General features: G+C 41.3%; 1 protein-coding gene across 2 annotated transcripts; it reads right to left on the bottom strand.

Annotated features, from left to right (window-relative positions):
* Nucleotides 1-6,062: 6,062 nt before the first annotated feature.
* Nucleotides 6,063-25,923, bottom strand: PRKRA (protein activator of interferon induced protein kinase EIF2AK2). 2 transcript variants are annotated; one of them, XM_028121077.2, is made up of 8 exons: nt 25,727-25,923; nt 25,019-25,188; nt 21,619-21,700; nt 19,450-19,528; nt 18,296-18,413; nt 16,318-16,412; nt 9,682-9,856; nt 6,063-6,717 (listed from the first exon to the last, which is right to left on the bottom strand). In XM_028121077.2, the coding sequence occupies exons 1-8, from the start codon at nt 25,789-25,791 to the stop codon at nt 6,560-6,562; spliced, it is 942 nt and encodes a 313-aa protein (XP_027976878.1). In that variant the 5' UTR covers nt 25,792-25,923; the 3' UTR covers nt 6,063-6,559. The 2 variants fall into 2 exon arrangements, with proteins under 2 accessions (XP_027976878.1, XP_027976903.1); XM_028121102.2 differs by lacking the exons at nt 21,619-21,700; nt 25,019-25,188; nt 25,727-25,923 and adding an exon at nt 20,434-21,563.
* Nucleotides 25,924-26,407: the final 484 nt, after the last annotated feature.

Here is a 26,407-nt window from a genome sequence, read left to right as displayed (position 1 = left end):
ACCTAAATGAGCTCTAATTATCCATCTTATAAAAAATTAAGATGAGACCTCTTTACGCCCATGCCTTTCCTCGGTTTTAGCCCATATACTTGAAAACAGTTTGCAGAAGACATGAACAGACATTTCTTCAAAGAAGACATACATTCTCACTTTACATTGGGTGTGACTATCATAAATTAAGGATTTCCAGTGAGTTTAAATGTTTGCCAGGATTGTTGTACTTCCAAAGTTGGCTGGCAACGCCACCCGTACTCTCCCCTGAGAAAATGAACAAAGTCCTGTGTCCTAACAGTTACTATGCTCTTTTTCTGAAAACTTTTTGATGTAAATAACACCAGTTTAGAAATGAAAAACATTTTATCTTACAAAATACAATTTGAATGAAGGTTTCCTTTTGTATTTTAAAACATTTTTACAGTTGATTGTTCAAATATTGGCTTCCTGTAAAAATATTACCGTGTTAAATTTAGACTGTTTGTAGTGCAGTATCAATAAATTTTGCTGCTTGGGCAGTTTTAATTACTACCTTAAAAAAAAAAAAGAAGACATACAAATGGCCAACAGACATAGGAAAAGATGTTCCACATTACTCATTATCAGGGAAATGCAAATCAAAACCACAGTGAGATACCATCTCACACCGGTCAGAATGGCTAAAATTAACAAGTCAGGAAACAACAAATGTTGAACTTCCAGCAACCCTCTTACGCTGCTTGTGGGAATGCAGACTGGTGCAGCCACTCTGGAAGACAGTTTGGAGCTTCCTCAAAAAGTTAAAAATAGAGCTACCCTATGACCCAGGGAATTACACTGCTTGGTATTTACCCAAAGGATACAAATCTAGTGATCCAAAGGGGTAACTGCACCCCAATGTTTATATCAGCAATATTCACAAAAACCAAACAATGGAAAGAGCTGAGATGTCTGTTGACAGATGAATGGATAAAGAAGATATGGTATATATATATATATATAAAAATTCACTTTTCTCCTCATCGATTAAGAGCCGCTTCTTTGTTCTAATACTTGGAGCTTTCGGGTTGGGAATCTATAAATATATATAAAATGGGATATTACTCAGCCATCCAAAAAAAAAAAAAAACAAATAGAAATCTTACCATTTGCAATGACGTGGATGGAACTAGAGGATATTATGCTAATCAAAATAAGCCAATCAGAGAAAGACAATTTCCATATGATTTGGTTTCACTTATACGTGGAATTCAAGAAACAACAGAGGATCACAGGGGAAGGGAGGGAAAAATAAAATAAGATGAAATCAGAGAGGGAGACAAACCATAAGAGACACTTAACCACAGGAAACAAACTGAGGGTTGTTGGAAGGGGGGTGGGTGGGGGATGGGGTAACTGGGTGAAGGGCATTAATGAGGGCATGTGATGTAATGAGCACTGGGTGTTGTATGCAACTGATGAATCACTAAATTCTACCTGTGAAACTAGTAATACACTATATGTTAATTAATTGAATTTAAATTTTAAAAAAGAAATAGTTTGCTTCTGTCTTCTGCCTCTTTTTTTTCCTGAGATATATGTAAATTTCTTCCAAACTTCAGTTATATCTACTAGCACAAAATACAATAGACACATTGCAGGTGTGCACTCAGTCTGATTAACCTAGGAAGCAGAACTAGATTGTTCAGGTCATCTTTCCACCCCATTCTTGCCCCAGACGAAAAAAACAAAACAAAACAAAAACAATCAGATAAGCAAACAAGCATATATTCCTTTCTTTTGACCCTGGCCTGTCTGATGTTCAGATTAACTGAGTAGCACCTGTCTAATCATTGCACATGTTCTCGTAAATGACCCATTTGATAAACTAACCTTAAAACAATTACAAAGGGAAATGAAGAAATCAGGAAATGTTAAATATATTAAATCAAGGCTTGCTTTACTGTTATCTTCCAATAAGCCCAAACTTTCCTTTCTTTTTTCCTTTGCTCTTTTTTTAAATTGGGCTATAATCAACATATAATATTATATTCATTTCAATGTATAGCATAATAATTTGGTATTTGTATATGTTGCAAAATTATCACAATAAGTCCAGTTAATAATATCCATCATCACACATAGTTACAACTTTTTTCCTTGTGATGAGAATTTTTTTTTGAAGATTTTATTTAGTTATTTGACAGAGAGAGACACAGCGAGAGAGGGAACGCAAGCATGGGGAGTGGGAGAGGGAGAAGCAGGCTTCCCGCCGAGCAGGGAGCCTGATGTGGGACTCGATCCCATCATGACCTGAGCTGAAGGCAGACGCTTAATGATTGAGCCACCCAGGTGCCCCTTGTGATGAGAATTTTTAAGATCTCTTTTTAAGCAACTTTCAAATATAGAATACGGTATTCCTACCTATAGTCACCATGTTATACATTACATTCTCATAACTTATTTATTTTATACTGGAAGCTTATGACTTCTGACCCCCTTCATGCACTTCACCCACACCCACCCCCCACCTCTGACAACCACCAATCTGTTCTAGGTATCCATGAGTTCGATCAAACTTCCCTTTTTTGTTATCAGCTTTATCTGGGGGCAGAAAGCCATCATGATTGCCTATCTTTGAATAATTCTGCATGGGTTGTCAAGTGAATAAAATGTTCAGAATGGACCATGCCTTCAATAATTTCCACAAGTTTGCAATTTTTCAGGTAAAGCTATACTTTGTGTCCAAATAAATTCACTTTTCTCCTCATCGATTAAGAGCCGCTTCTTTGTTCTAATACTTGGAGCTTTCGGGTTGGGAATCTATACTTTCTAGAACTCATAGTACAATATGGGCACTTTCATGGTTTTTAACTGTTCTTTGACCCTTGAAGTACACTACTATTCTAGATGTGGGCTTACTCATGGTGGGGTTTGTCCTCAAATTAGGGTAATTTATATTTCATACCCTACATATCCTTTAGATGTCAGGAGGAATGTTTTCCAAATGCAAATACTCCTTGCCACTGGAGCCCATATGCAGACCACCCACAGAGGCTCACAAAAGAAAAAACTGCCTACAGATTCACAGCCAGGCCTTCCTCTAGAAATTTTAGTAAAAGGCAAAAGATATGTCTAAAGAGAAACTAGAGTATTTCAGAGTTGTAATTTTGTGTGATTTGTAAATTACAGAGTTGATCTGATTTTTTTCTATTAATATCTTTTCTCACTAAGTTATACTCTCTAGCTTTAGTTGGGCTCCTGAGGGGGCAGACTCCGAGAAGGAGACAGTGGGGCTGGAGCAGGAGGTTTATTTAGCAAATGGTTTTGGGTGATAGATCCCACGGATCACCATCCGTGGAAAGAATGGGAAGAAATGGAGATTGGACAGAGGAATTGGCTTGTAATATAGTCTCAACCAAATTCTCAGCTGACCCCATGAGAAACCCCGAAGCTGAATGGCCCTTTAGGATTGTCCCAAATTAGAGCAGAAGGGTCAGATCTTTGTTGGCCCGTCACTGGATTCAGCCTGCCAAAGGAAGGGGATGTGACCACCCTTGAATGAAGTGACTCATTTCACCGTCTAAATGACTTGCCAGGGCTGATAGCTGGGGCCACGGATGTGTGACTTGTATAGTCAGTTACACAGGGATCCATGCTTACAAAGGCCTCACCCTTAGTTTAATACTCTGCTGCCTCTGTCTTAAAATTCTTCATTTAATTGCCAATTAATCATTCTTTCTTTTGTTATCTTTTCCCAGGACGTCATTTGAGCTTAGCACTAACAGTCAATTCTATTGTCCTTACTGTTTCACTTCATATTTCTCAACTGTCTGATACATCGTGCCCACCACTGGCACCCTATCCTAGTTCAGTACTGGTCGAACTGTTTACGGTGCACCATCATGTTGCATGCAAGGGGACATCTGTGTCCCAACTACCACCAGGGGGGAGGGTGGTTGTCTCATCTGGTAAGCCAAGTGGCAGAAGAACCCCTCCAAATTCCAGTTCTAATATCTGCTTTCTTGTAGTGCTTCTGGTACAAGTGTCGTAGGTTGGGTTCCTTGGAAAGCAGATTCTGGGATAGAGACTGGTAGGTAGGCAGTTTATTAGGGAGTGCTCTTGGGATGGCCACATGTGGAAGGAAAGGAAGCTCCTTTGGGCAGAGGGAGAATGTGGGCTATGATGTAATCTCAAGAAGGCCTCAGCTGACCCTGGGGGGACGGGACCTCTGAAGCTGGATGGCCTTTCAGATTGTCCCCAGATGGACAAGGGGACCACACTTTGAATGCAAATGCTGGCTGCTGGGAAGGGAGTGTGACACTGGGTGAGGTGATTCTCTGAGTCAGAGATCTGACAGCTGAGGGGGGTCTGCCAGCAGCGCTCCCCAGGCAGGCGAAACAAGCCCAGCGTTGGAGAGGAAACTGTGTGGCGGACCACAACCCTCCCTGAGAGCAGGGGAGGGGGTCTTTCTCACATAATGTAATGTTGGTCAATACTGTATCCCAGAAGCCTGTTAGAGCACTGGGCACATCCGTGTTCATCATTTACTGAATTCATATTATCATCATATTGGGCTGTTGCTATCTTTATCATTTATTCATCACTTGATGCCTATCACAGGTTAGAACTGATGCCATAAGGATGGTTGTGGCAGAATTGCCTGTCCAAAGCCTATTTGGAAAAATTCACGTCATGTGGTTCACAGGTAAGACCTATTTGACAGGTCAAAAGCCTTAGCAAAGGGGTGAACGAAATGCTATTAAAGATCACCCCCTGCTGGTGTACCTAACACCCTCGAAAGTTCCAACAGAGGTGACATTTGAAGAGTATCTTTTAAAAATGCATGTTTCCGGGGCACCTGGGTGGCTCAGTCGGGTGAGCGTCTGCCTTCAGCTCAGGTCATGATCCGCATCGGGCTCCCTGCTCCACTGGGAGTCTGCTTCTCCCCCTCCTTCCCACTTGTGCTCTCACTCCAATAAATAAATATTAAAAAGAAATAAAAATGCATGTTTCCTCCAGAGCCAGAAGCAGGGAAAACCTAGGCAGCAGGAAGAGTGGGACTTCTGGGCACCTTAGACTCAGATGCTCATTTCATCAGTACTGTTTCGAACTGAATTATATTGTCCTTTCCCCCACTGGGATCTCTTCTTCCAATGCCTTACGAAATTTTTCCTCCAAGTATCCTTTCTGAAGTCAGCATTTTACTGTGCAGAAGTCTGTCATCTCTAAAGCTCATTGTGCCCTTTCTTTATTCCAGAGCATTCCTAAAAACCTAAGATCGGTCCAGTGACCTACGAGCTCCTGTTTATGCCTAAACTTTGTTTCTAGTCTGTGTAGTCCTTAACCTTATCAAAAACAGTGCCTAAAATTCCATGATTTAATTGACATATACAGCTGATAATGTGAAACTATGTGCTCTTTAGAAGTTACATGCATTGGTTTTCCTTTATCATGTTTTATTCTTCTCAAAGGATTCCACTCAGGTATGATTTTTTTTTTCCCCAGACAGAAAAATACTTGTATACTTCTGCTGGATTAACCCTTGAGATAGTCAAAACCTGCCTTTATCATTTAGAGCTCTCTTGCTCTCTGAAGCTTTCCCTGAGTTCTGAAAATAGGCCTGAGACTTCCATCTAATCTGTAAGAGTAGCCGTATCCACTGGTGCTGGCAGAGGGACCACTGATGATAGATGGAAACATAAAAGGCAAAATTAAAATTTGCTCCTGAGGCTGATCTCCTTTCAATCACTCATTGCTTTGCTTGAAACACTCTTGTAACTGAAGTGTACTGGGAAGTTTTGTTTTTGTAATTTTACTAATGCTTTTTCAACTGCTAACTCCCACACGAGTGGTTATGTCAAAGAAATAGACAATGTTGCATTTGTTTGGAGAAAATACAGAAGGGACTCATCACATATACATTATTTGTATGTTTTTGCTTAGACCGTGGGTGTTTTTTCAACTTTGACTTTGAGAAGTACACTAGATATAGGTAAGTAACAGAGCATCCACATCAGGTCACTCCCAAGAATGGCTACAAAGAAGGGGCCGTGGTCAGGTCAGTAATGCTTTAATAAAACGAGTGGAACCTGTTACAACAACAGCTCTTTATTACATGGATTCAAATGCACAGCAGACCAATCATGTTCCCTGAAATTCAATAATCACATTCAATAAACGCTTGTTAGCGTGTTCCTCCCAACTCTAAGGGGCTTCCTTCGAATTCCCTGTACAAAGCCTTGCGCAAAGAGGTTAAGCACCAGTAAGGACGACTGTTGCTAGCAGTTTTGTTTCTTTGACATCTTCATCTTCATCATCAGTAACAAACATGCAGTTTCTTCCCTGTATGTACATGGCATTGTAACCTGGGTGCTACACTCTGCTTATGGTACAAAGTTTATAAATACAGTATACCAATACAAAGTTGAAGCCATTAAAAAGAGCTTAATAACTACTAGGAGATCATTAAACCTGGAGTGTTGATGGAAGCTATGAAGAAATTTAGAAACACCACACAAACTCAAGTGTAGTAAATGTTTTACTCGGAAAGGGGTGAAGGGGAATTTCTTATGTGCTACCGAGGGCTTTTGGGGTTGCTTCGGGCTCACTTTCTTTCTGCTATTATCTTTAGATACTGCAGAGCGTTGTGAGCTGCCTCACTCTGTGCATTGCCGCAGGAGATCCCGGAGCCGTGACAGACTGTGATGGGACTGGTGGAGAGTTCGGCCAGACACTGATACTGGCCATTGGCGCTCAGTTCTTCTGTAATGACACGTTCAAACACGGTAGTTAATGCCAAGTGTAGAGAAAGCAGATCCTTCATGAAAACAGGTTTTTACTATAGTCTTCCTTCCTACAGTCTTTACTACAGTATAAATCTGTGGTATACTACTCCACTTCCTCACCATCTTTATCATTCTTCTCCAAACAAAAACCAAAACACAACTGCTCAGCACTAGTTGTTCTCAAACACAGCTGTGCTTCCTAACCACCTGAGGGAACGTAAATGCAGGTGCCTTGGCCTCACTCCAGCTTGCTCAGACAGAAACGCAGCGTTGGCGGTGGGAGGAGCCAGATTCTTACATTTTCTTTTTTAAAGCTCCCAAGGCCATTCTAATGTGGCTAGTTGAGCAGTGTTTGCAAATTGAACTGTAGCCAACTTTTTTTAGAGGGAAAAAGACCATCGGCTAGAGCACTGGAGAGAGGGTGTTTTTCACTGTGAAGTCTAGGGTTACCGTCAGGAGATGTCTGAACCAGGAAATACATGGCTCAGGGCAAGACCTCTCTTTTGCCTTCATGTTCTTTCATTCTACATCTGTGCAGACAGTCTAGTTCCATGTTGTATATACGGTACCTAAGCTCAGGAAACAAATGTTCTTCTCATCAACTGATGAATCACTGTCACTAAAGATGGTTAGATGACACAAAGGAAAGAGGTAGAAACAGATGAGTTACAATTTGTTAAAAGTGGCCACGATTCAATGTTATTCTGCTAGAGTCAATATAATAGGAAACCTCCAGATACAGTGGAGGTGTTTTAATGTGTGAAGAGGCTTTCTAGTTCTATCATCGAGCTTTTTTTTTTCCCTTTTAAATTGAGGTAAAATTCATGTAACATAATCTCAACGTATTAAAGTGAACTATTGAGTAATATATTTCGTACATTCACAATGTTAGGCAACTGCCATCTCTATCTAGTTACAAAACATTCTCATCATTTCATTTTCCCAAGAAGAAACACCATACACATAAAAAAAGTTGCTCCCCATCTCCCCTACCCCGAAGCCCCTCTGGCAACCACCAATCTATGGAGTAAATTATTCTGGATATTTCATTTAAATGGTATATAATATGACCCTTTTGTGTCTTGCCTTTCACTTAGTATGTTTTTGAGGTTAATCCATGTTGTAGCACGTATCAGAACTTCATTTCTTTTCATGGCTGAATATTTAATTGCGCATATATACCACAACTGATGTAACCATTCATCCGCTGATGGACATTTGGGCTGTTTCCATCTTTTAACTATTGTGAATAGTACTACTGTGAACATGTGGGTATTTGTTTGAATTACCAGCCTACAATTGTTTTGGGGATATGCCTGGTGGTAGAGTTGCTAGGTCATACGGTAACTCATTTGAGGAGCTGCAAAACTCCCATTTTCCACAGTGGTGAACCATTTTATATTCCACCAGCAGTGTGGGAGGGTTACAACTTCTCTACATCTTTGCCAACATTTGTTATCTTCTATTTTCTTCTTCACCGTAATCCCAGTGGGTATGAATTGGTACTTCACCGTGGTTTTGATTTGCATTTCCCTGATGACTAAGAATAGTGAGCATCTGTTTGTGAGCTTGTTGGCCACTTGTCTATCTTTTTTGTTGTGGAGGACGTCTAGGTTCTTTTGAAGGTAATGGCACAGAAGTTAGCCGAATTAGCTGACTGTGGTTTTTAGACCGTTCTATATTCAGAAGAACTTAGTTCTTAAAATTGGTAAGATGCGTTTCAAAGGCATCATTAATTCATAATCTCAAAAGCCATCTCAGGTTTCCTTCTTTTCCCAGATCCAACCATCCATAGTCCTATTCATGACATGGCTTATTCATCTGTGTCTTAAACACCTAAAAAAGTGTGGGTACTTAATAACTATTTACTGAATGAATGGTCTTCCGTCAGCCACCTCTTCTGACCAGGTGTCTGTACTAAATTCCTGGTTCGGCCTCATTTTCAGTACATTAAAACATTGTACTCGACCCATCATTCAATCCTCAAGTAGCAGAGAAAAATTAGAAATTCTTTAAACACCTACACACCAGAGCTGGCAGCTCCTTTCAGCTGGGTCCCCACAGCTCACTAAGGATGGAACAAAGGATATCAAATTCTTCACAAATTACACTGATGTTAAATCAAGACACCAAGCGCTTGTGTGCGTGCACACATACTACACACACACACGCATGCATGCACGCACGTCAGCTTTAAAAAGCAAATTAAAATCCAAAGTGACTTGCTTTCTAATCTATCCGCATTTGTCTACCTAAATGACTCAGGGCTAGAGGAGATACAGGCGAGGACAGCGGGGATGGAATGACGGTCTAAAGTACTTGTCCCCACTGATCTCCTTCAATTGGCAAACAGTGACAAAGTGGAGAGAAGGGGTCTGGCCCCCACAAACTTAGTGCTTGCTCTAGAAACATGGCTGCCTTCTTATTTGTCAAGCTCTCCATCAGGGCTAGTTTAACAGACACTGTATCTGCAGGGACACCTCCCTTGATCCGACTCTACCGCTAACCAGCTACATCATCTCAGGCAAGTTTCTGAACCTCTCTGTGCCTTCCTTTCTTTCCTTACATGTAAGGATAATAGACCTAACTTCACAGGATTAGTCTGAGAATTCAGTGAGCTGAACTCTGTAATATCCTTAAAACAGGGCCTGGTCTATAGTCAAAACAATAAATATTAGCTGCTGTTTTTTCTTATTATTATAACTATACAGATGTTAGCTATTATTATTAAGAATGGGACATATCAGTGATAAATAGAACTGCTCTGCTAATTTTATATATATGAATATATATGCGTGTGAGAAGTATATACACACACACACACACACACACACACCATTTCAGTATCCCTGGTCAGTGACATAAATTGTAATACAGGCTTTGTTTCTGAAATACATTTTAAAAACAGGTTTTGAGGTAAGCCAAAGAAAAAAAATCATACCTATATCCAAATATGTTATATTAAAACCTTGTTCCTTGGCGATTTCACTAAGCAGCTGGATGTAATCCGTATTTGGAATACTGAGGAGGCTCCTTTTCAGTAAGTTGATCTTTTCACCAGGAGAATTCCTCAAGGAATGCCAAGTACATCCTAAAGAATGTCCTACTACATTTGTCTGAAAAACAGAGATGAAGATTAAGACTCGTAACTCACACTGAGTTCTAATGCTATGATATAATTAAAAGTATTAGGCGCTCACATTTAATACTCTATAAAGCATGTTTAAATGAATACCACTTGGTTAACTTTCCCATTTTAAATGAGATAACACTAATAAGCACACATTTAACAAACGCCACGACGTCAGAGAAAAAAGAAGCATATGCACTAATATACTGGAAGTATTTAAAAATACTTTTGTATGGGACAAAGGTCTCTCAAATTTTCTGATGGCCACGTTCAGATGTATATTTAAAAAAAGATGTAGAAGATATTTAAGAGCAGTATAAACAAACCTGCAAATAACTGAATCTGCCTAATGGAGCAATTTACAAATTAAAATATAAAACGATTTTATCTTTATGATTTCTTGTTATTAAATACCAACCAATCACTCTGACAGCTGTGAAGCAGAAGACAAAGCAACTGTAGAAAAGGTGCAATGTACAAGTTAGGTTTGAGAAGAACAAGTTGTTCAAATGAATGGCAGGAGGTCATAAAGTTCTTACCAGACTTTTCCCAGAACCCAACAGAACTTCCTCCTTTGCCTCTTTTCTTTATTCTCCCCATATCCTTCCCTTTCCACCTCTGTTCTTAGAATGCTTTACGTTTCCATGTTAGTTCATTTTTCCCAAATTGCCTCATATATTATGTCAAAAAGCCCCACAAAAACAAAAAACAACCAACCACCCTCTGAAGTAGGGCAACGTATCCATAGTCTTATTTGTTAATGAGACTGATGGAGGTTAAGGGATTTTCAAAAAAAGATCACAAGAATTAAGAATCTACAAAGTTTGCTAAACAGAATTTTGTATTCCTTGGTTGGAACTTCAAAAAAAAATTTTTTTTTAATTATAATTCAGGGGGTGGCTGGGTGGCTCAGTCATTGGGTGTCTGCCTTCAGCTCAGGTCATGGTCCCAGGGTTCTGGGATCGAGCCCCACATCGGGCTCCCTGCTCCGCGGGAAGCCTGCCTCTCCCTCTCCCACTCCCCCTGCTTGTGTTCCCTCTCTCTGTGTGTCTCTGTCAAATAAATAAATAAATAAAAGCTTTAAAAAATTATAATTCATTAATAGAGTAATATTATATATATTATATATATTAATATATATAATATATAATTATATATAATATATATATATATTATATATATAATATATAATATATAATATAATGATATTATATATCATTAACAAATATATAATGAATAGTCTCTTTTCCTTATCACTCCTTCCCAGAAGACATTTCACTTCCAAAAGGTACTTACTGTTAAAACTATTTCTTCAATAACCTTCTATAATTCTAAATTCAAACACACACACACACAATCTTTTTATTTTACTTACTTCTATCTTCCTCCCTCCTTCCCTCCCTCTTTGTAGCTCCACACCCCACGTGGGGCTTGAACTCAGGACCCTGAGATCAAGAGTCATATGCTCTACTGACGGAGCCAGCCAGGCGCCCCCATAATCTTCTTTTTAAACAAAAATGATAGCTTATTCTTCTATATTATTTTCCTCATATCAATGCACATATAGGTACTATATTTATCTTACCAGTTTTCAATTATGGCTTTTGGGTTATTTCTGATTTCTTGGTTTTACTAACAATGTTACAATAAAACTCTTTTTTTTTTTTAACTTTTTTTGGGTGCCTGGGTGGCTCAGTTGGTTAAGCGACTGCCTTCGGCTCAGGTCATGATCCTGGAGTCCCGGGATCGAGTCCCGCATCGGGCTCCCTGCTCGGCGGGGAGTCTGCTTCTCCCTCTGACCCTCTTCCCTCTCGTGTTTTCTCTCTCTCTCTGAAATAAATAAATTAAATTAAAAAAAATTTTTTTTTAAAGTTTTATTTATTTATTCATGAAAGTCAGAGAGAGAGAGAGAGAGAGAGAGAGAGAGAGAGAGAGAGAGAGAGAGAGAGAGAGAGAGAGAGAGAGAGAAGCAGGCTCCCCGCCCAGCAGGGAGCCCGATGCGGGACTAGATCCCAGCACCCTGGGATCATGACCTGAGCCGAAGGCAGACGCCCAACCATCTGAGCCACCCAGGCGCCCACAATAAAACTCTTTTGCACTTGGATGACTTTAAATGTAGAATAATTTCTAGAAGTAGAACTGAGTCAAAGAGCATGTATGCTTTTAATTTTGATAAAATACTTCCAGACTGATTTCTAAACCAATTTATACTACCATCAACGGTCTAGGCGGGTGCTTGTTTCTGATACCCTCACCAACACCTGGGACTATCAAACTTAGTAGGTTTCATCAATCTAAAAGGTGAAAATAGTATCTCTTTAATTTCCATGAATGGAGCTGATTTTTTTTTTTTTTAAAGATTTCATTCATTTATTTGAGAGAGAGAGACACAGCGAGAGAGGGAACACAAGCAGGGGGAGTGGGAGAGGGAGAAGCAGGCTTCCCGCCGAGCAGGGAGCCCGATACGGGGCTAGATGCGGGGCTCGATCCCGGGACCCCGGAATCATGACCTGAGCCGAAGGCAGACGCTTAACAGATGCTTAACAACTGAGCCACCCAGGTGCCCCCTTTTTAACCATTTGTATCTTTTTTATTGATGTGTAAGAGCTTTTTATGTGGTACTGAAAATAGTCCAATTACAGACCTGTGTTAAAAATAATTTGTTTTAATTCTTGGTTTTATTTACAGATTTTTTTTTTGCCGTGTAATAGGTTTTATGGAGTCAAATTTATCAGTCTTTTATTACGTCTTCTAGGTTTTAGGTTTTAAAAAGGTTTCCCCATGCTAAGAATTTTAAAAAGGAAAGCTCTGCTGTGTTTTCTCATACTTGGTTTCAATTTTTTTTTTTTTTAAGATTTTATTTATTCACTTGACAGAGAGAGAGACAGCGAGAGAGGGAACACAAGCAGGGGGAGTGAGAGAGGGAGAAGCAGGCTTCCCGCAGAGCAGGGAGCCCGATGTGGGGCTCGATCCCAGGACCCTGGGATCATGACCTGAGCCGAAGGCAGACGCTTAACGACTGAGCCACCCAGGCGCCCTTGGTTTCAATTCTTATGTTCAAATTTTTGATTTGTTTTAAGGAGTAAGGGAGCAACCTAAATACGTCACACACACACAGATAGATACATCCTCCCCTCCACCCCCCCCATAAATGTGGCTTTGTGTCTACACTATTTATCGAATAATCCATCCTTTTGCCCACTGATCTGAAGTCTCACTATTGTCATATACTCTGCTCCTATGGGGATTATTGTCTATCCCTGTCCCCCGTCTATCCCTGTACCAGTACGTGTTTCAATACTAGAGATTTAGAGTAGGTTTTATTCTCTGGTAGGCATAATCCCACCTCCTGCACTCTTCCTTTTCAGTTTTCTTGGCTATTCTGGAGAGTTTATTTTTCCAGATAAACTTGGTAAAGCTGTATTGAGATCCAAGATGAATTCTGGTAGATTTTGAGTGAGACTACATTACTTTTTTATATATTTTACAATATTGAGTCTTCCTATTGAAAATAGGTCGTTTTACATTAATTCAATTTCTGTTAAATCCCTCAGCAGAGTTTTGAAATTTTTTCCACATGGGTCTGCACATTTTAAGTTTATTCCCCAGCACATTAGCCTTTTTTCTATTCTTGAAAATGAGATCTTTTTCATTCTACCTCTTAGTATTTGTAAACAGAAAAACTATTGGTTTTTTTTCCTAGTATACTTTTTTAGGACAGATTTCTATTTCGCTATAAAAGTATCAATGTTATCGAGCTTCATAAATTTTGTTAATATAACACCACAAAAAGTCAAGGAGTACAGAATTATAAAAGCAACAATCCTGAGCCTCATTCCATCCCTACATTCAGTCCCCTTTCCAGAAGCAATTTTTGACTTTCTTCCTTAATTATTCTAGTGGTTACCTTCATAATCCTAAATATGAAAAAGCTATTGGTTTTATATATTAATTTTATGATCAGTTACCTTGATGAATTCTCTTATTCTAGCAGTTTTTCTTTTACAGGGCTTTACAGGGACACAGTCATACTATTTGCAGTTAATGAACATTTTTATCTCCTTTTTTAATTCTTTACTTAAATTCAATTTATTTAACATATAGTGTATTATTAGTTTCAAGGGTAGAATTTAGTGATTCATCCGTTGTATATAACACCCAGTGCTCGTTGTATCAAGTGCCCTCCTTAATGCCCATCACCCAGTTACCCCATCCCCTCACCCACCTCCCCTCCAGCAACCCTGTTTCCTAGAATTAAGCATTTCTTATGGTTTGCCTCCCTATTTTCTTTCTTTTTTTTAAGATTTTATTTATTTGTCAGAGGGAGAGAGCATGTGAGCACGCCACGAGCAGGGGGAACGGCAGGCAGAGGGAGAAGTAGGCTCCCAGCTGAGCAAGGAGCCGGATGCGGAAATCAATCCCAGGACCCTGGGATCATGACCTGAGCTGAAGGCAGACGCTTAACTGACTGAGCCACCCAGGAGTCCCCCTCTCTATTTGCATCTGATTTTACTTTTCCTTCCCTTCCCCTATGTTCATCTGTTCTGTGTCTCAAAACGATAGGGATATTTTAAAAGTGTTTTATCAATGATTGCCAAATATCTTTTTGGCATACATTGACTGTTTTTCTCCTTTGACCCATTAAGGTGATTAATTATAGTAACAGATTTACAGAACCTATCTTTGCATTCCTGAATTGCAACAGATATATCCTTGCATTCTTGAAATAAGCCCAACTTATCTATGGTACATTATTCTTTTACTGTTGTACTAGATATTTTATTAAGGTGTTTCACTATAAGGGAGATTAATCCATAATTTTTTCCACTGCGATTTGCTATTGTCAGGTTTTGGTGTTAGTGTTATGTTGGTTTTGAAAAATAAATTTAGAAGCCTGCCCTACGTATATATGTATTGCCTGGAAGAATTTAAATAGCATTGGAAATTACTTCTTCCTTGAAGATTTAACAGAATTCACCTATGAAACCACTTATAAACCTATTTGTGCTTTGTGATTTTGGTGTCATCTCTGATCCAATTTTAAAAGACGTGAATGCAACGTTTATGTTTTTCTATTAAGAAGGTAAAACCAAAATTATGTTACTTTGTGTATAGTCTTTGATTTTTTTTTTTCCTACAGAATGAGCCCTTATTTTATTATCATCAACTAGGACACTGCTATAGTCCTCACTTCTCATTCCCCACCTAATAAATCCTCAGATAATGTACCATGAGATGTACCTATCTATGAATATCATAATCTCAAATGTCATGTATAGCTCAATCTCTTACGCTCTGTATTTGTTTGCCCAGCTGCCTACTCAGTATCTTAACATATTCTACAAACACTTCAGATTCAATATATCCTACTCACTGTAGATATTAACTCATTATCTTCTCTCCGTCAAGTCCCACTCATCTTCTGTGTTCCTCATATTACTGAATGGTACCACCATCTACTGAGTTGCCAATGGAAAAATATTTGCTTTCTCCTTTTTCCTTACTCCCCACATCCAAATCAATTACCATGCCCTATTCACCCCAGTTTTCGAAATAATTTTTAAACTGACCATGTCGACGGCCACCATCATTCCTCATCCATTTTCTGTAACAACAGCCTACAGGTCTCTAAGTCTAAGACTCTTCAATCCCCATAGGGCAGCCAGTCACTCCCTTCTAAGCCTCTCCTTACCAGATTAAAATTCTTTAGTGGTTTTGCTCCACCCTCAGGATAAAGTTCAATCTCTCTGACTATAGTCGTCCCTTCCAGATTTAATCCCTCTTTGCCTTTCTCGCCTCATTGTCCGAGACACCCTCCTCCAACCCTATGCTCTGGCCACGCCAAACTATTTACGGTTCCCAGATGACATCTAATATTTTACTCTTGGTCTTTGTAGGTGCTCTGGCATTCTTTTCCTCTGTTCTCATCCTGCAGGTCTTGGCTTAGATATTGCCTCCTCCAAGAAGTCTTCCTGAAATCCCCAGTCTTGGTTGGATCCTTCTATGTTGCCAAGCCCTCTCTGAAAGGACCAGTCTGTCGGGTTCTTTTCTCTTTCAGGAGGCTACAAACTCCCCAGTGGGAGAGACTATCTAATTCACGGTATGCACAGAACCTGGCGCAAGGTCTGGCACACAGTATGAGATCACGAAATGTTTGCTGAGTGCGTACATGAATGAATGCACTGTCAGTGTGAAGGCAAAAATGGCACTACGGCTTATCCTCTTCAGATTCCATCATGTGATTCTGAATTTGAATGTGTCTCCCATGCCCTCTTCCCTGGTCACCCTTGTGACAGCTAAAATTGGGGTCATGTACATCTGAACAGTGAAAAGATTTTTAAAAATTAAAACTCTCAAGTGTCCATACGACAAGGACTCTAGGGAAGTATCCTAGAGCAAGAGATGCTTAATCACATTGTCATCATAGGTGTCTTGATCATTACTCACTAAAGAAATGTGGTTCTCTGGAGAAATATTACTGAATTTGGCAAGGAATTTCTCAGCAGCATTTCTCTTGGCTTGTTTTTTTGATGCCCCCTTTCCTAAATAAAAAAGAAAGAAATGGTAGGTTTAGAAAAGAAATTAGTGTCCACAGAGAATAATCACATGTATAAAGTATGATTTTTTGATCAGAGAACAATTTCATGATTTTTATATATTATTCTTTTGCTGATCTGACATCTTTGCTTATGGTGCTTCATACAACTATTAATTTTTTTTTTTAAAGATTTATTTATTTTAGAGAGCGGAAAAGAGACCGCACATGAGTGGTGGGAGGAGGGGCAGAGGGAGAGGGAGGGAGAGTCCCAAGCAGACTCCATGCTGAGCACAGAGACTTATGCAGGGCTCGATCTTACAACCCTGAGATCACGACCCGAGCCAAAACCAAGAGTTGGGTGCTTAACCAACTGCACCACCCAGGAGCCCCGATACAACTATTAATTCTTACATTTATGAAGGCATTTCTTTTCTTTGACAGTTTATCTATAATAGTTATACTTTCTGTTTTTAACAGGTATATTTCCCTATGCCTAGCTTTAATGAATCACTTTTGGTTTAATTCTGACCAAGTATTCAAATTTATCAAGGTACATTTGAATTACAGCTCTTATCTCTTGAAGTCTACTTCTTGCTTACAATCTTCTATAAACTGACAACTATGCGGAATTTTTCTTTAACATGGATAAGAAGGGCACAGGAGATCCTGCAGTTGAAAGACACCATAAGTATCATCTACTTCCATGCTTTTTGTTTTACAGATTTAAAAACTGAGGCCTAGAGAGATTAAGTAATTTGCCTACCCTCGCAAATCAAGGTGCATCAAGAATGGACGTTAGGTGGGGCGCCTGGGTGGCTTGGTCGGTCGGTTAAGCTTCTGCCTGCATTGGCTCAGGTCATGATTTCAGGGTCCTGGGATCTAACCCCATGTTGGGCTCCTTGATCAATGGGGAGCCTGCTTCTCCCTCTCCCCGCCCCACACCGTGCGTGCTCTCTTTCTCTCAAATAAATAAATAAAATCTTTAAAAAAAGAATGGAAGCTGGGGTTCTCACTTCCGGTCCAGTGCTTTCGGCATTGGCCCGCACTGCCTCTCAGGGCAAACGGTTGCTTATTACTTGAAACAGGCATCTAACCAATTCCATTCCGTGCCATTTTAAGAATGACAGTAACACGATAGAGAAATTACAGTAGGGACCCTGACTTAGTACTCTATTAAGGGACTTTTTTCCCATCGTTTCTGGCCCTTACAACATGGACACTGCTATCATTCAAAGGGATAATTTCTACTTTATTTTTATCTCATGCTATTTTTTTGCCTCCTAGTCTCTTAATCATCTTGTTTTCAAATGTGATCTTCCTCTAGTCCTCCAATCTTCTAGAACAGCTGTTGAAACTTCCAAGAGATTTACTGCTTTTTTCTAAAATGACTTTTTTTTTAAAGATCTTATTTATTTGACAGAGAGAGACACAGCGAGAGAGGGAACACAAGTAGGGGGAGTGGGAGAGGGAGAAGCAGGCTTCCCACCCAGCAGGGAGCCCGATGCGGGGCTCGATCCCAGGACCCTGGGATCATGACCTGAGCCGAAGGCAGACGCTTAAGGACTGAGCCACCCAGGCGTCCCTCTAAAATGATTTTTAAGTCACTAACACATCAATGCACGCTGTGTAAAGTCAATTATTTACTTCTTTCCATTAACAGGCTTTTCCATGATTTTTAAAAATATCAAATTAAGAAGCATAAGTATTCTTAAGCCAAATATTTACACTTAAATTCAACTGCAGAAAGAGACAGTAGAATAGGAATGTATCAGTTTTTCTCCCCAGAAATATCTGAAAGGAAATCACAACAGAACTTTCTATGGTCATTCATCATCTGAAAATATTTAAAATGTCTTCAGTTGTATGAGATTAAAAGGCAATAACTACCAGTTTCCATAAATGACTCTAGCCTACAAATTGTGGTATATTCTCTCTTATGCGCAGGTCCTCCCTCTTGGGAAAGGGTATACTCAGGAAGTCTCCAGCCATGATGAATAGCCAACTCCTAGAAAATCGAGATGAGGCTTTAGTAGTAATTTTTACTATGCAATGGCTTAATCACATAAATGACACCCTTTCATGATTTTGATCCCATTTCCATTTATGTTTTTGAAAAGAATAATGATCTTCTGCAATGGAAAAATGGGGGAAGGCCTTATATTCCCCATAAATATTCCTGCATTTTTTATCTTGCAAGCCCACAATACCAAAACTGAAGCAGTTTACTGCTAGGATAGGAATGGTGTTCTTCCATTAAGCCATAGTGAGCAAATATCAAAGAGCTCAAAGAGAAAGAGGAGCTACTATGGCCCTCTTGGGGAACATCTATAGGTCTCAGGGTCATCAGTTCCTAAAGCCTCTGCCTTAGTTGCAGACTTCCTGCCCACAGCTGGCTAACTACTGCACTGCAACAAGAGCAGATGAGCGAAGGCGGCTAACAGACTTGGACAAAGCTGAGGAAAGATCAGGGGAAGAAAACTCAAGAAAAAGACAGCAAGAAAGGGACCAAAGGACGGGCTGGAGAATGGGGAGGGTAGCTGTCCAACAGAGCACATGGATAATCCGCAAGAAGGATATTCTGCCTGCAGAAATTCAAAGCTGATTTTTTTTTTTTTTTTTTTTTGTAGAATAAGCAAATAGACTATTTCCCCTTTCTTGAGGTAGGTTACCCGATTTGTGTTCTTTATAAAATCTTCTGTGTCAACAGAAGTAGAAAGAGGTTGTCACAAGAGTGGCAAGAAATATTCTTAAAGTATAAAACACTCTACCCATGTGCACTGGGGTCCTGTTGATCTCAAATGAGAATTCCACAAACCAAAGGCAGATACTGTATATGGAAGAAAATCCAAAACGTAAATAAATAGGAAAATAATTTCAAGTTAGTGCTGTAATAGCTAATGATCATAACTGGGAAAATAAAATATTATGCCAACTTATCTTTAAAATATTTATTCCTTGTTTCAGCCCTTGTCATATTATCAATTTATGACATCTTTCTTCAATAGACATAATGTTATGTAAGGAAAAACCGTGTGACTTACCTGTAATGAACCAATAGGGTTAAGCTGGTTCTTTGGTTGCTTAGAAGGGTCAGGCATTAAGGGGTCAGGAACTGCAAAGCTAAACATTTTTTTAAAATGTTATAAAACAAAATAATTTCCCCCAAACTATTAAATAAATGACAAGCATTTCTTATTTAATCCTCTATGCCTCTGCTGTTCTCCACAGAATAGCCTTCTACCCCACCTCTTCTATGAGAATGTGACCTATCCCCTGTCCAAGGTCTAGCTCATATGCCACTTTCTCTAAGAAACCTATCCTATTACGCTAATGTAACATAATTTCTCCCTCCTTTGAACCATTATTAACATTTAGGTTGACCCTTTCTTACGCAAATTATTTTACCATAAGTTATATACTCTTGCAAATACATGTGATTTGTCCATCCCTCACCACACCACTCCTGCGTTCAGATGTAAAATCCTTGATGACAGAGCCTATGTATTACTTACCTCCGTAAGCCTTACAGGACTGTGCATATAATAGGTGCTCAATAAAAATGTATTTAAATAAAGCATACTACTATTACAACCACACAAAAAGGGAAGCCTAATAATTAGGAAATTTAGCCTGGTAATGGGAATGATACAGATTATAAAGTTGTTTTTTCACTCAAATAACTATGGAAGACAAATCTGTCTGATCTATCATCTGTTCTAAGCTAGAATAATCCTCCTAAGATGTATCTGTATGGCCTGCATGAATCTGGTTCTGGCAATATGGTGACTATGATTAGGGAAAAAGAGAATAATGTCTCCTAACTAGTTTGAAATTACTAATTAGTTAGGCGATGAGTGTCTAGCACTGAGTAAAGCTACGTTCAAGGTTACTACCACCTAGGCGACTGAAGAGTCATTTCTTCCATGACCAAAGAGGTTCAGTTATTGCCACTTCCTCAGGTTGCTTTTCCACCTGCCAGAATGTCAAGCTTTATGGAGGCTGATGAGATAGGAATATTCACTTACAATGACGCACGCCGAAGCTACCCAAATAATTGTGATGGAGAAGTGAGAAAGTCTCTGTATTAAATGAGGCCACTTTAGACCTGATTACAGCTTAGTAATTCCCATCTTATCTGTCAAGAAGCACAAATATATAGTAAAGTTTGTTAGCCTTTTTTGCTGACAAAGTGAAGTGCCCACGTGCAGAAAGGACACTCCATAAGTTCATTTCTACAAATACACTCCACACTTTGGGTTGACCTTTGGGCTGCACAGAAATAGCCTGGTCACCACCGGCGAGGGGAGAATCCAATACCTGCCATGTCTTTTAGCATGTCTACAAAGCCAGCATAAATCAGCTATAACATAGGATCCCAGGGAATCAAGCACCATTTTGTGAGAGTCAAAGCTTGTCAATGCTTCATTCTAAACTACTCGAATGGTTTGGAAGGGCTTAGAAAGGGGAGGAGCACTGCATGAGAACCTAAGTACGTGCTAGACCAAAAGTTTTGAAGCTGGAGAAAAACCTCTCCTAAATTCCCCCGGGCCTCTGCTGTCAACTCTGAGCAGGTACACCAGACTGTACTTTAGGAATAACTGAGTGCAGGAAGGAGAAGAACTTAAAGGCTCAGCATGCTCCAGTGTGCCCATTAGAAACCAAAGGCCATCACTCTAGAATACATGAGATGCTCCAGGACCAATACTCTCCAAAAGCACCTAAAGTGACAATCAACTTATTTTGAAAAAATCCCATCAAGACTTAACATCCCACTTAACATCTTGTATTTGGTATACATTGTATAATAAAAGGAAATCTCTTCATCTCCTTCCAAATTAGAATCTTCCGAAGAGTATTTTCCACTGATTTTTTTCCATTTCATAACTTATTTTATGTAGTGTAGAAATTATTACACTCTTAACACAGGAAGATATTTGCCAGAAAAACTGGGGTTTTCTACTGTTGCATCCCACTGAGGGGGAAAAAAATCCTAGTTCCTGAGAGCTTTCATTTAACAGTTAATTGCTGGATTGAATTTCTTAAGGATAAAGTTGTCTTTAAGGGATGACAGGTTTTCACAAGGAAATAAAATTTTAGAGCCAGGTACTAACAACTGTTCACTTTGTTGCTTTTGTGAGCGCGTTCAAACTTTCAATCTTACCTCAGCCATGATATTTTTGAGCTGCAGAATACAAAGAAATTTAGCTCACCAAATACTTGCATTGGCTTTCAAAATGTTTATGGCAGCCTCTGCAGCTCTATGTTTCGCCAGCTTCTTACTTGTACCTTCACCTGAATTAAAGTTAAGAAAGAAATGAAAATGTGAGGGTTGCATAGACATTTGCATAATACAAAACAAAGTCACTACAGTTTATATATATATATTTACACACACACACAAAGTTAATAAAAATATATACTACATACTGTAACAAAATATTCCCATGAAATACATACATTAAAAACCCATAATTTTAAGTTTTATGTATCTAATCCTATGTATACCTATATTAAAAAATCCTTGTGTATATTTGTTTATTACATAAAATGGTAATAAAGTAGACCATGTCATACTTTCTGAAAAAAAAATGCAACTTAGTATTTTACTCTTCCTTATTCCTAGAGAGAAAGGAAATGCTGTAGCAAGAAGTCTCCTCTAAGGGAGCCGCTTATATCAACACTGTTTGACAGCAAAATGGGCACAATTTTATTCCAATAGTCCATCCTATACTGCATTAATCCCCTCTGTTTGGCTAAGCAGTCCTGGCTACATGTTGGGTGCAGTGGGAGAAGGTTTATATAGGGAGCGTGAGAGATGATGTTCCGTGTCTTCCATACAATCTATATCCCTTACCTAAGTAGCTAACAGGGTGGCAGGGGACAGGTCTGACTCATCACTGAAACTGCAGCCTAATTTCAGTAAGCCATCACACCTGTTAAATGGTAAATTCAATCTTTTGCTTTCTGAGTTCAAGCGAGGTGCTGAGAACCTTTCAAAAGTGGTACCAGAGTGCTGATATCCATTTCTCTGGTGTGGGAGGAAAGGAACAGAATAATGGAATAAATTTCAACTGTAACCCTCAAATGTCAGGACATACAAACCATACACCTTTATCCACTAACCTAGGGACTTAGGGACACTGGGGAGTATGAAACAGAATCCCCACCCTTAAAGAGCGCACAGCCTACTGCAGGATTTTGTCTGTAAAGAGGCATCTGAAATATAGTCGTATGTGTTAGAACTAGCCTAAGTGCAGGCTGGAGGGACAGCTCCCCTCCTCTTGGTAATAATTCAGAAAGGTTTCAAGAAGGAAGAGATAACTGAATGAAGACAGAAAAGACTAGTAAAAGCTAGTAAGGTGACGAGAGCTGGGGGTTGAGAAGAGCATTCTAGGCGAAGAAAAGAGCCCTTGCCGGGGCTCAGAGGCAACACCAGCATGCTGCTCTCAAGAGCCCCGAGCGGCTGGGGAGGTGGGAGCTTAAGGAAACGATAAAAGGCTACAGGATTGCGAGGGTAGGGAGAGAGGTCCAAGAACAGTCTTATAAATTTGTGCTTCTCAAACTTTAATGTGCACAGGAATTGCCTGGGAATTTTGTTAAAATGCATACTCTGGTCCCACAGGTCTGGCATGGGGCCTGATATTCCAGAGCGTTTACATCAAGTGCTCAGGTGATAATAATGCTGCTGATCACGTTTCGAGAAGCACGGCCGTTAAGTCCTATCAAGAAATCTGTATTTAACCAGAGGGTGATGGGCAAACCACCGAACGGATTTGAAGAGCAAGAAGCACACGAACAGATCTGAATGCCAGGGTCATCCGGGGAATGGACAGCCCGAGACTGGAGGCTGAGAGAGCAGCAGCGAGATGACAGCCGCGGTCCAAGTGCAAGACATCGGTGGCCCAGACAGCAGCAGCGGGGAGACAAGGGAAGCAGGCAGATGCCAGAGCTGCTTAAGAAGTAAGACTTGGTGGAAGAGTGGGCAAGAGGAAGAGGGAGAAGGAGGAGTCAGGAAAATGAAACCCAACTTTCTAGTGTGATCCAATAGGTGATGGTGGTGCCTTTAGTAAGCTAGGGAATGCAGGGGAGACAGACTTGAGGGAAGAGAGATGGAGTCAGTCTGGGACAACGAGAGACTGAGGTGCCTTTGGGTCATCCAAGTGAAGATGCCCAGCAAGCACAGGTTGACAGACAGTTCCATAACCGGACCTGGGCTGAATGAAGACAGAGATTTCAGGATATTCGGCCTTTAGATAGCCCCTGAAGCTGTGGAGGCACATAAACTTGCATAGGAAGACGGGGCAGTGTGAGGAGAGCAGGGGCCCAAGCAGAACAGTTAGTGGCTATAGGTTGTTAATCCCTGGCCCAACACATATCGAAGGGAAAAGGACTATTTCTTTTCTTAAGTTTTCACTGAAAATTTAAAAATAGACCTGTTAAAGGAGTAATGCAAAGATCCCGTGGTTCATTGTGAGGAGACTTCCAGCTAGCACCTACAATCCAACTGCCTTATCTAGATAAAAAAGCCTCAACATTTTCTTAAAGTCATTTCAAAGAAAATAGCGGGCTCCAGATTTTCAGGGACCTAAACAAACGATCGATGCCTTTAGATTACCAGATGGTGCAACTCCAACCTTCCTGTTGAATTGTTTTCTTGGCGTTCTTCCGATTTAAATTTAGTATTATTTTTTGTTTGCAATTAAATAGATACATAAGAAACAAAATGCCTACATTTACAAATGGCAACTTTAGTTATCATTTGTTCAAGCTCACAGACCATAAGGGGAGTCTGAACTCTGAAACTTCATCGCTATGTGACTTTGGGCATGTTAACTGGTAATTTCTCTGAACCTCTTTCCTCACATATAAAAAAGGAGATGACAGGAGCACCTGGGTGGCTCAGTCGTTAAGCATCTGCCTTCAGCTCGGGTCCTGATCCCAGGATCCTGGGATCGAGCCCGACGTCGGGCTCCCTGCTCAGCGGGAAGCCTGCTTCTCTCCCTCTCCCACTCCCCCTGCTTGTATTTCCTCTCTCACTATGTCTCTCTGTCAAATAAATAAATAAAATCTTTTTAAAAAAAAGGAGATGACATCTTACTAAAACCCGTACAGTGTCAGGAACTAGACGGTGCTATGAAATATGGTATTTGCACCGCCTTCCTCATTTTGCTTGGATACAGAATCAAGGGTGGTACAATGGGCCCAAAGTGCCAGGGGAGTCCATACAAAGAGGGGAGAGGCTCAGAAAATTCTGGACTCATGGCTCCTGGCATCTGCTATACTCTATGACACTATAAAACTTGTCAGCACCTACTGATCCAGCTATGGTCGCTCCAAGAACCTTTCCTGCTTCTCCCTAATTCTTGAAAGAACCCTAGGAAGATCCTAGGGTATGTTTCTGAGCTTCTCTTGGTATCTGGAGAAGAGAAAATTAGGGAGAGAATCAGATGAAGTTGGAAAGTCCCCATGACCTGAGATGAGAGGTCTCAGTTTCAAGAGTCTGCTCCTTACAGCTGTCCCTGGTAAAAAGGTCACTTTTCCGAACTGAAAAACAATACCAAGGTTTGCTGGCCAACCCACACGATCATGGGGTTAACTGTGCATACAGACCTGTGCAGGTTATGTCACCAACGGTTACTCTGAAGGTGAAAGTGGGTACGTGTATTTGCACATCCGATCTTTCACATTCATAAACCGGGATGTTCTTGGTCTTCATGCCGTATTCGTGTAATACCTGAATTGGTGTTTTCCCTGGCTTAGCTGTAATCATCTTCCCCAAACTGCAAAAACCAGAAAAAGGTGTGCTTTGCATGCCAAAGCGGGGAGGGAAGCAGAAGCATACAGAGGCTAGTTTTGACTGCCACCAACACTGATGCAGGAGGCGCCGAACCTCCCCTGCGGCCAGCGCCAGAGATGGCGAAGCGCCCCAGTCTCCCGGCCCTGCTGCAGCGGGCAACCGGCAGGGTGAAAGAGGGCTTTCGGGAGATAACTTGAAAGCGGGTAGGAGGTATTCCCTGCGGTCTCCCAGGACCAAGCCCACATAACCCCTCTCACGGGTAGCGGCGGCGCGCCACCTCCGCCCACCCCGCGCGCAGCCCGAGGCCGCAAGAGGGGCGGGGCCAGGCCGCAGACCCCAGCCCGCGCGCGGCCGAGAGGGCGGAGCCGAGTGCCCCCGGGTCCGCCCGCAGCCGCGGGGGCGAGAGCAACGGGAAGGGGCTTTACCCAGAATGCCGCTGGAAAGCGGGCTCCTCCGCCCCGCCTCTCGTGCCCACCGCTCCCGGCCCTGCCGGGCTCGGCCCCGACTATTCGGGCGCTGACCTGAAGGTCCCGCTGTCCTCGCGCTCCAGCGGCGGGGCCGCGGCGCGATGCCTGCTCTGGGACATAGCGAGAAGGGACGGCTTGGCGGCAGGCGGAAGAGTGGTGCGGAGCGATATCCTCGCTCCCCGGGTCGGCCGGTCCCCGAGAGGAGCCCTCCAGCGCCGCCGCCGCCTCCTCGACTCCCCCTTTCCTCCCAGCTTGCGTCCCTCTTGCGAAGGGGCCGGGCGGAGGCGGAGTCTCGGTGCAGCAGTGCCGGCCACGCCCCCTCGCTGCCCGGGCGGCAGGCCATACTCCAAGCCGGGCCCCACCTACCGGCTCGCCGGGCTCCTGGGCGCCCGGCCCCGCCCCTCCTTTCCCAGTCTCGGCTCTTCTGGCTCCCGCCAGTTCCCAGCCTTAGCCCCGCGGATTCCCGGCGCTTATCCCCCGCCACGGCCTTGGCGTGGCCGCAAGTTCTGCGTCCTTAAAAGGAGGCGATTTCCGGCCCGGAGAGGCGGATTGTTGGGAGGCAAACCTCACAGTGTGTGAGGCTGAGGCTCAGCTTCTTTTTTGGTGGTGGGGCTGAGGGAGGTTAGGGATCGGGGCTGCGTCACTTTAAGAAAAAGATTTCAGGATTCTAAATGCAAAATCGGAACATCCCTGGACCTGGCCCCGAAGCTTGGGACTCGCTGTATATCTGCCTTG

This window comes from Eumetopias jubatus, unplaced genomic scaffold (assembly GCF_037043125.1).
Source record: "Eumetopias jubatus isolate StellerSeaLion01/CBP00866 unplaced genomic scaffold, mEumJub1_p1.0 scaffold_3, whole genome shotgun sequence".
Lineage (NCBI taxonomy): Eukaryota > Metazoa > Chordata > Mammalia > Carnivora > Otariidae > Eumetopias > Eumetopias jubatus.
Note: the sequence above shows the minus strand (reverse complement) of the source record. Positions and strands in the feature narration are given on the sequence as shown.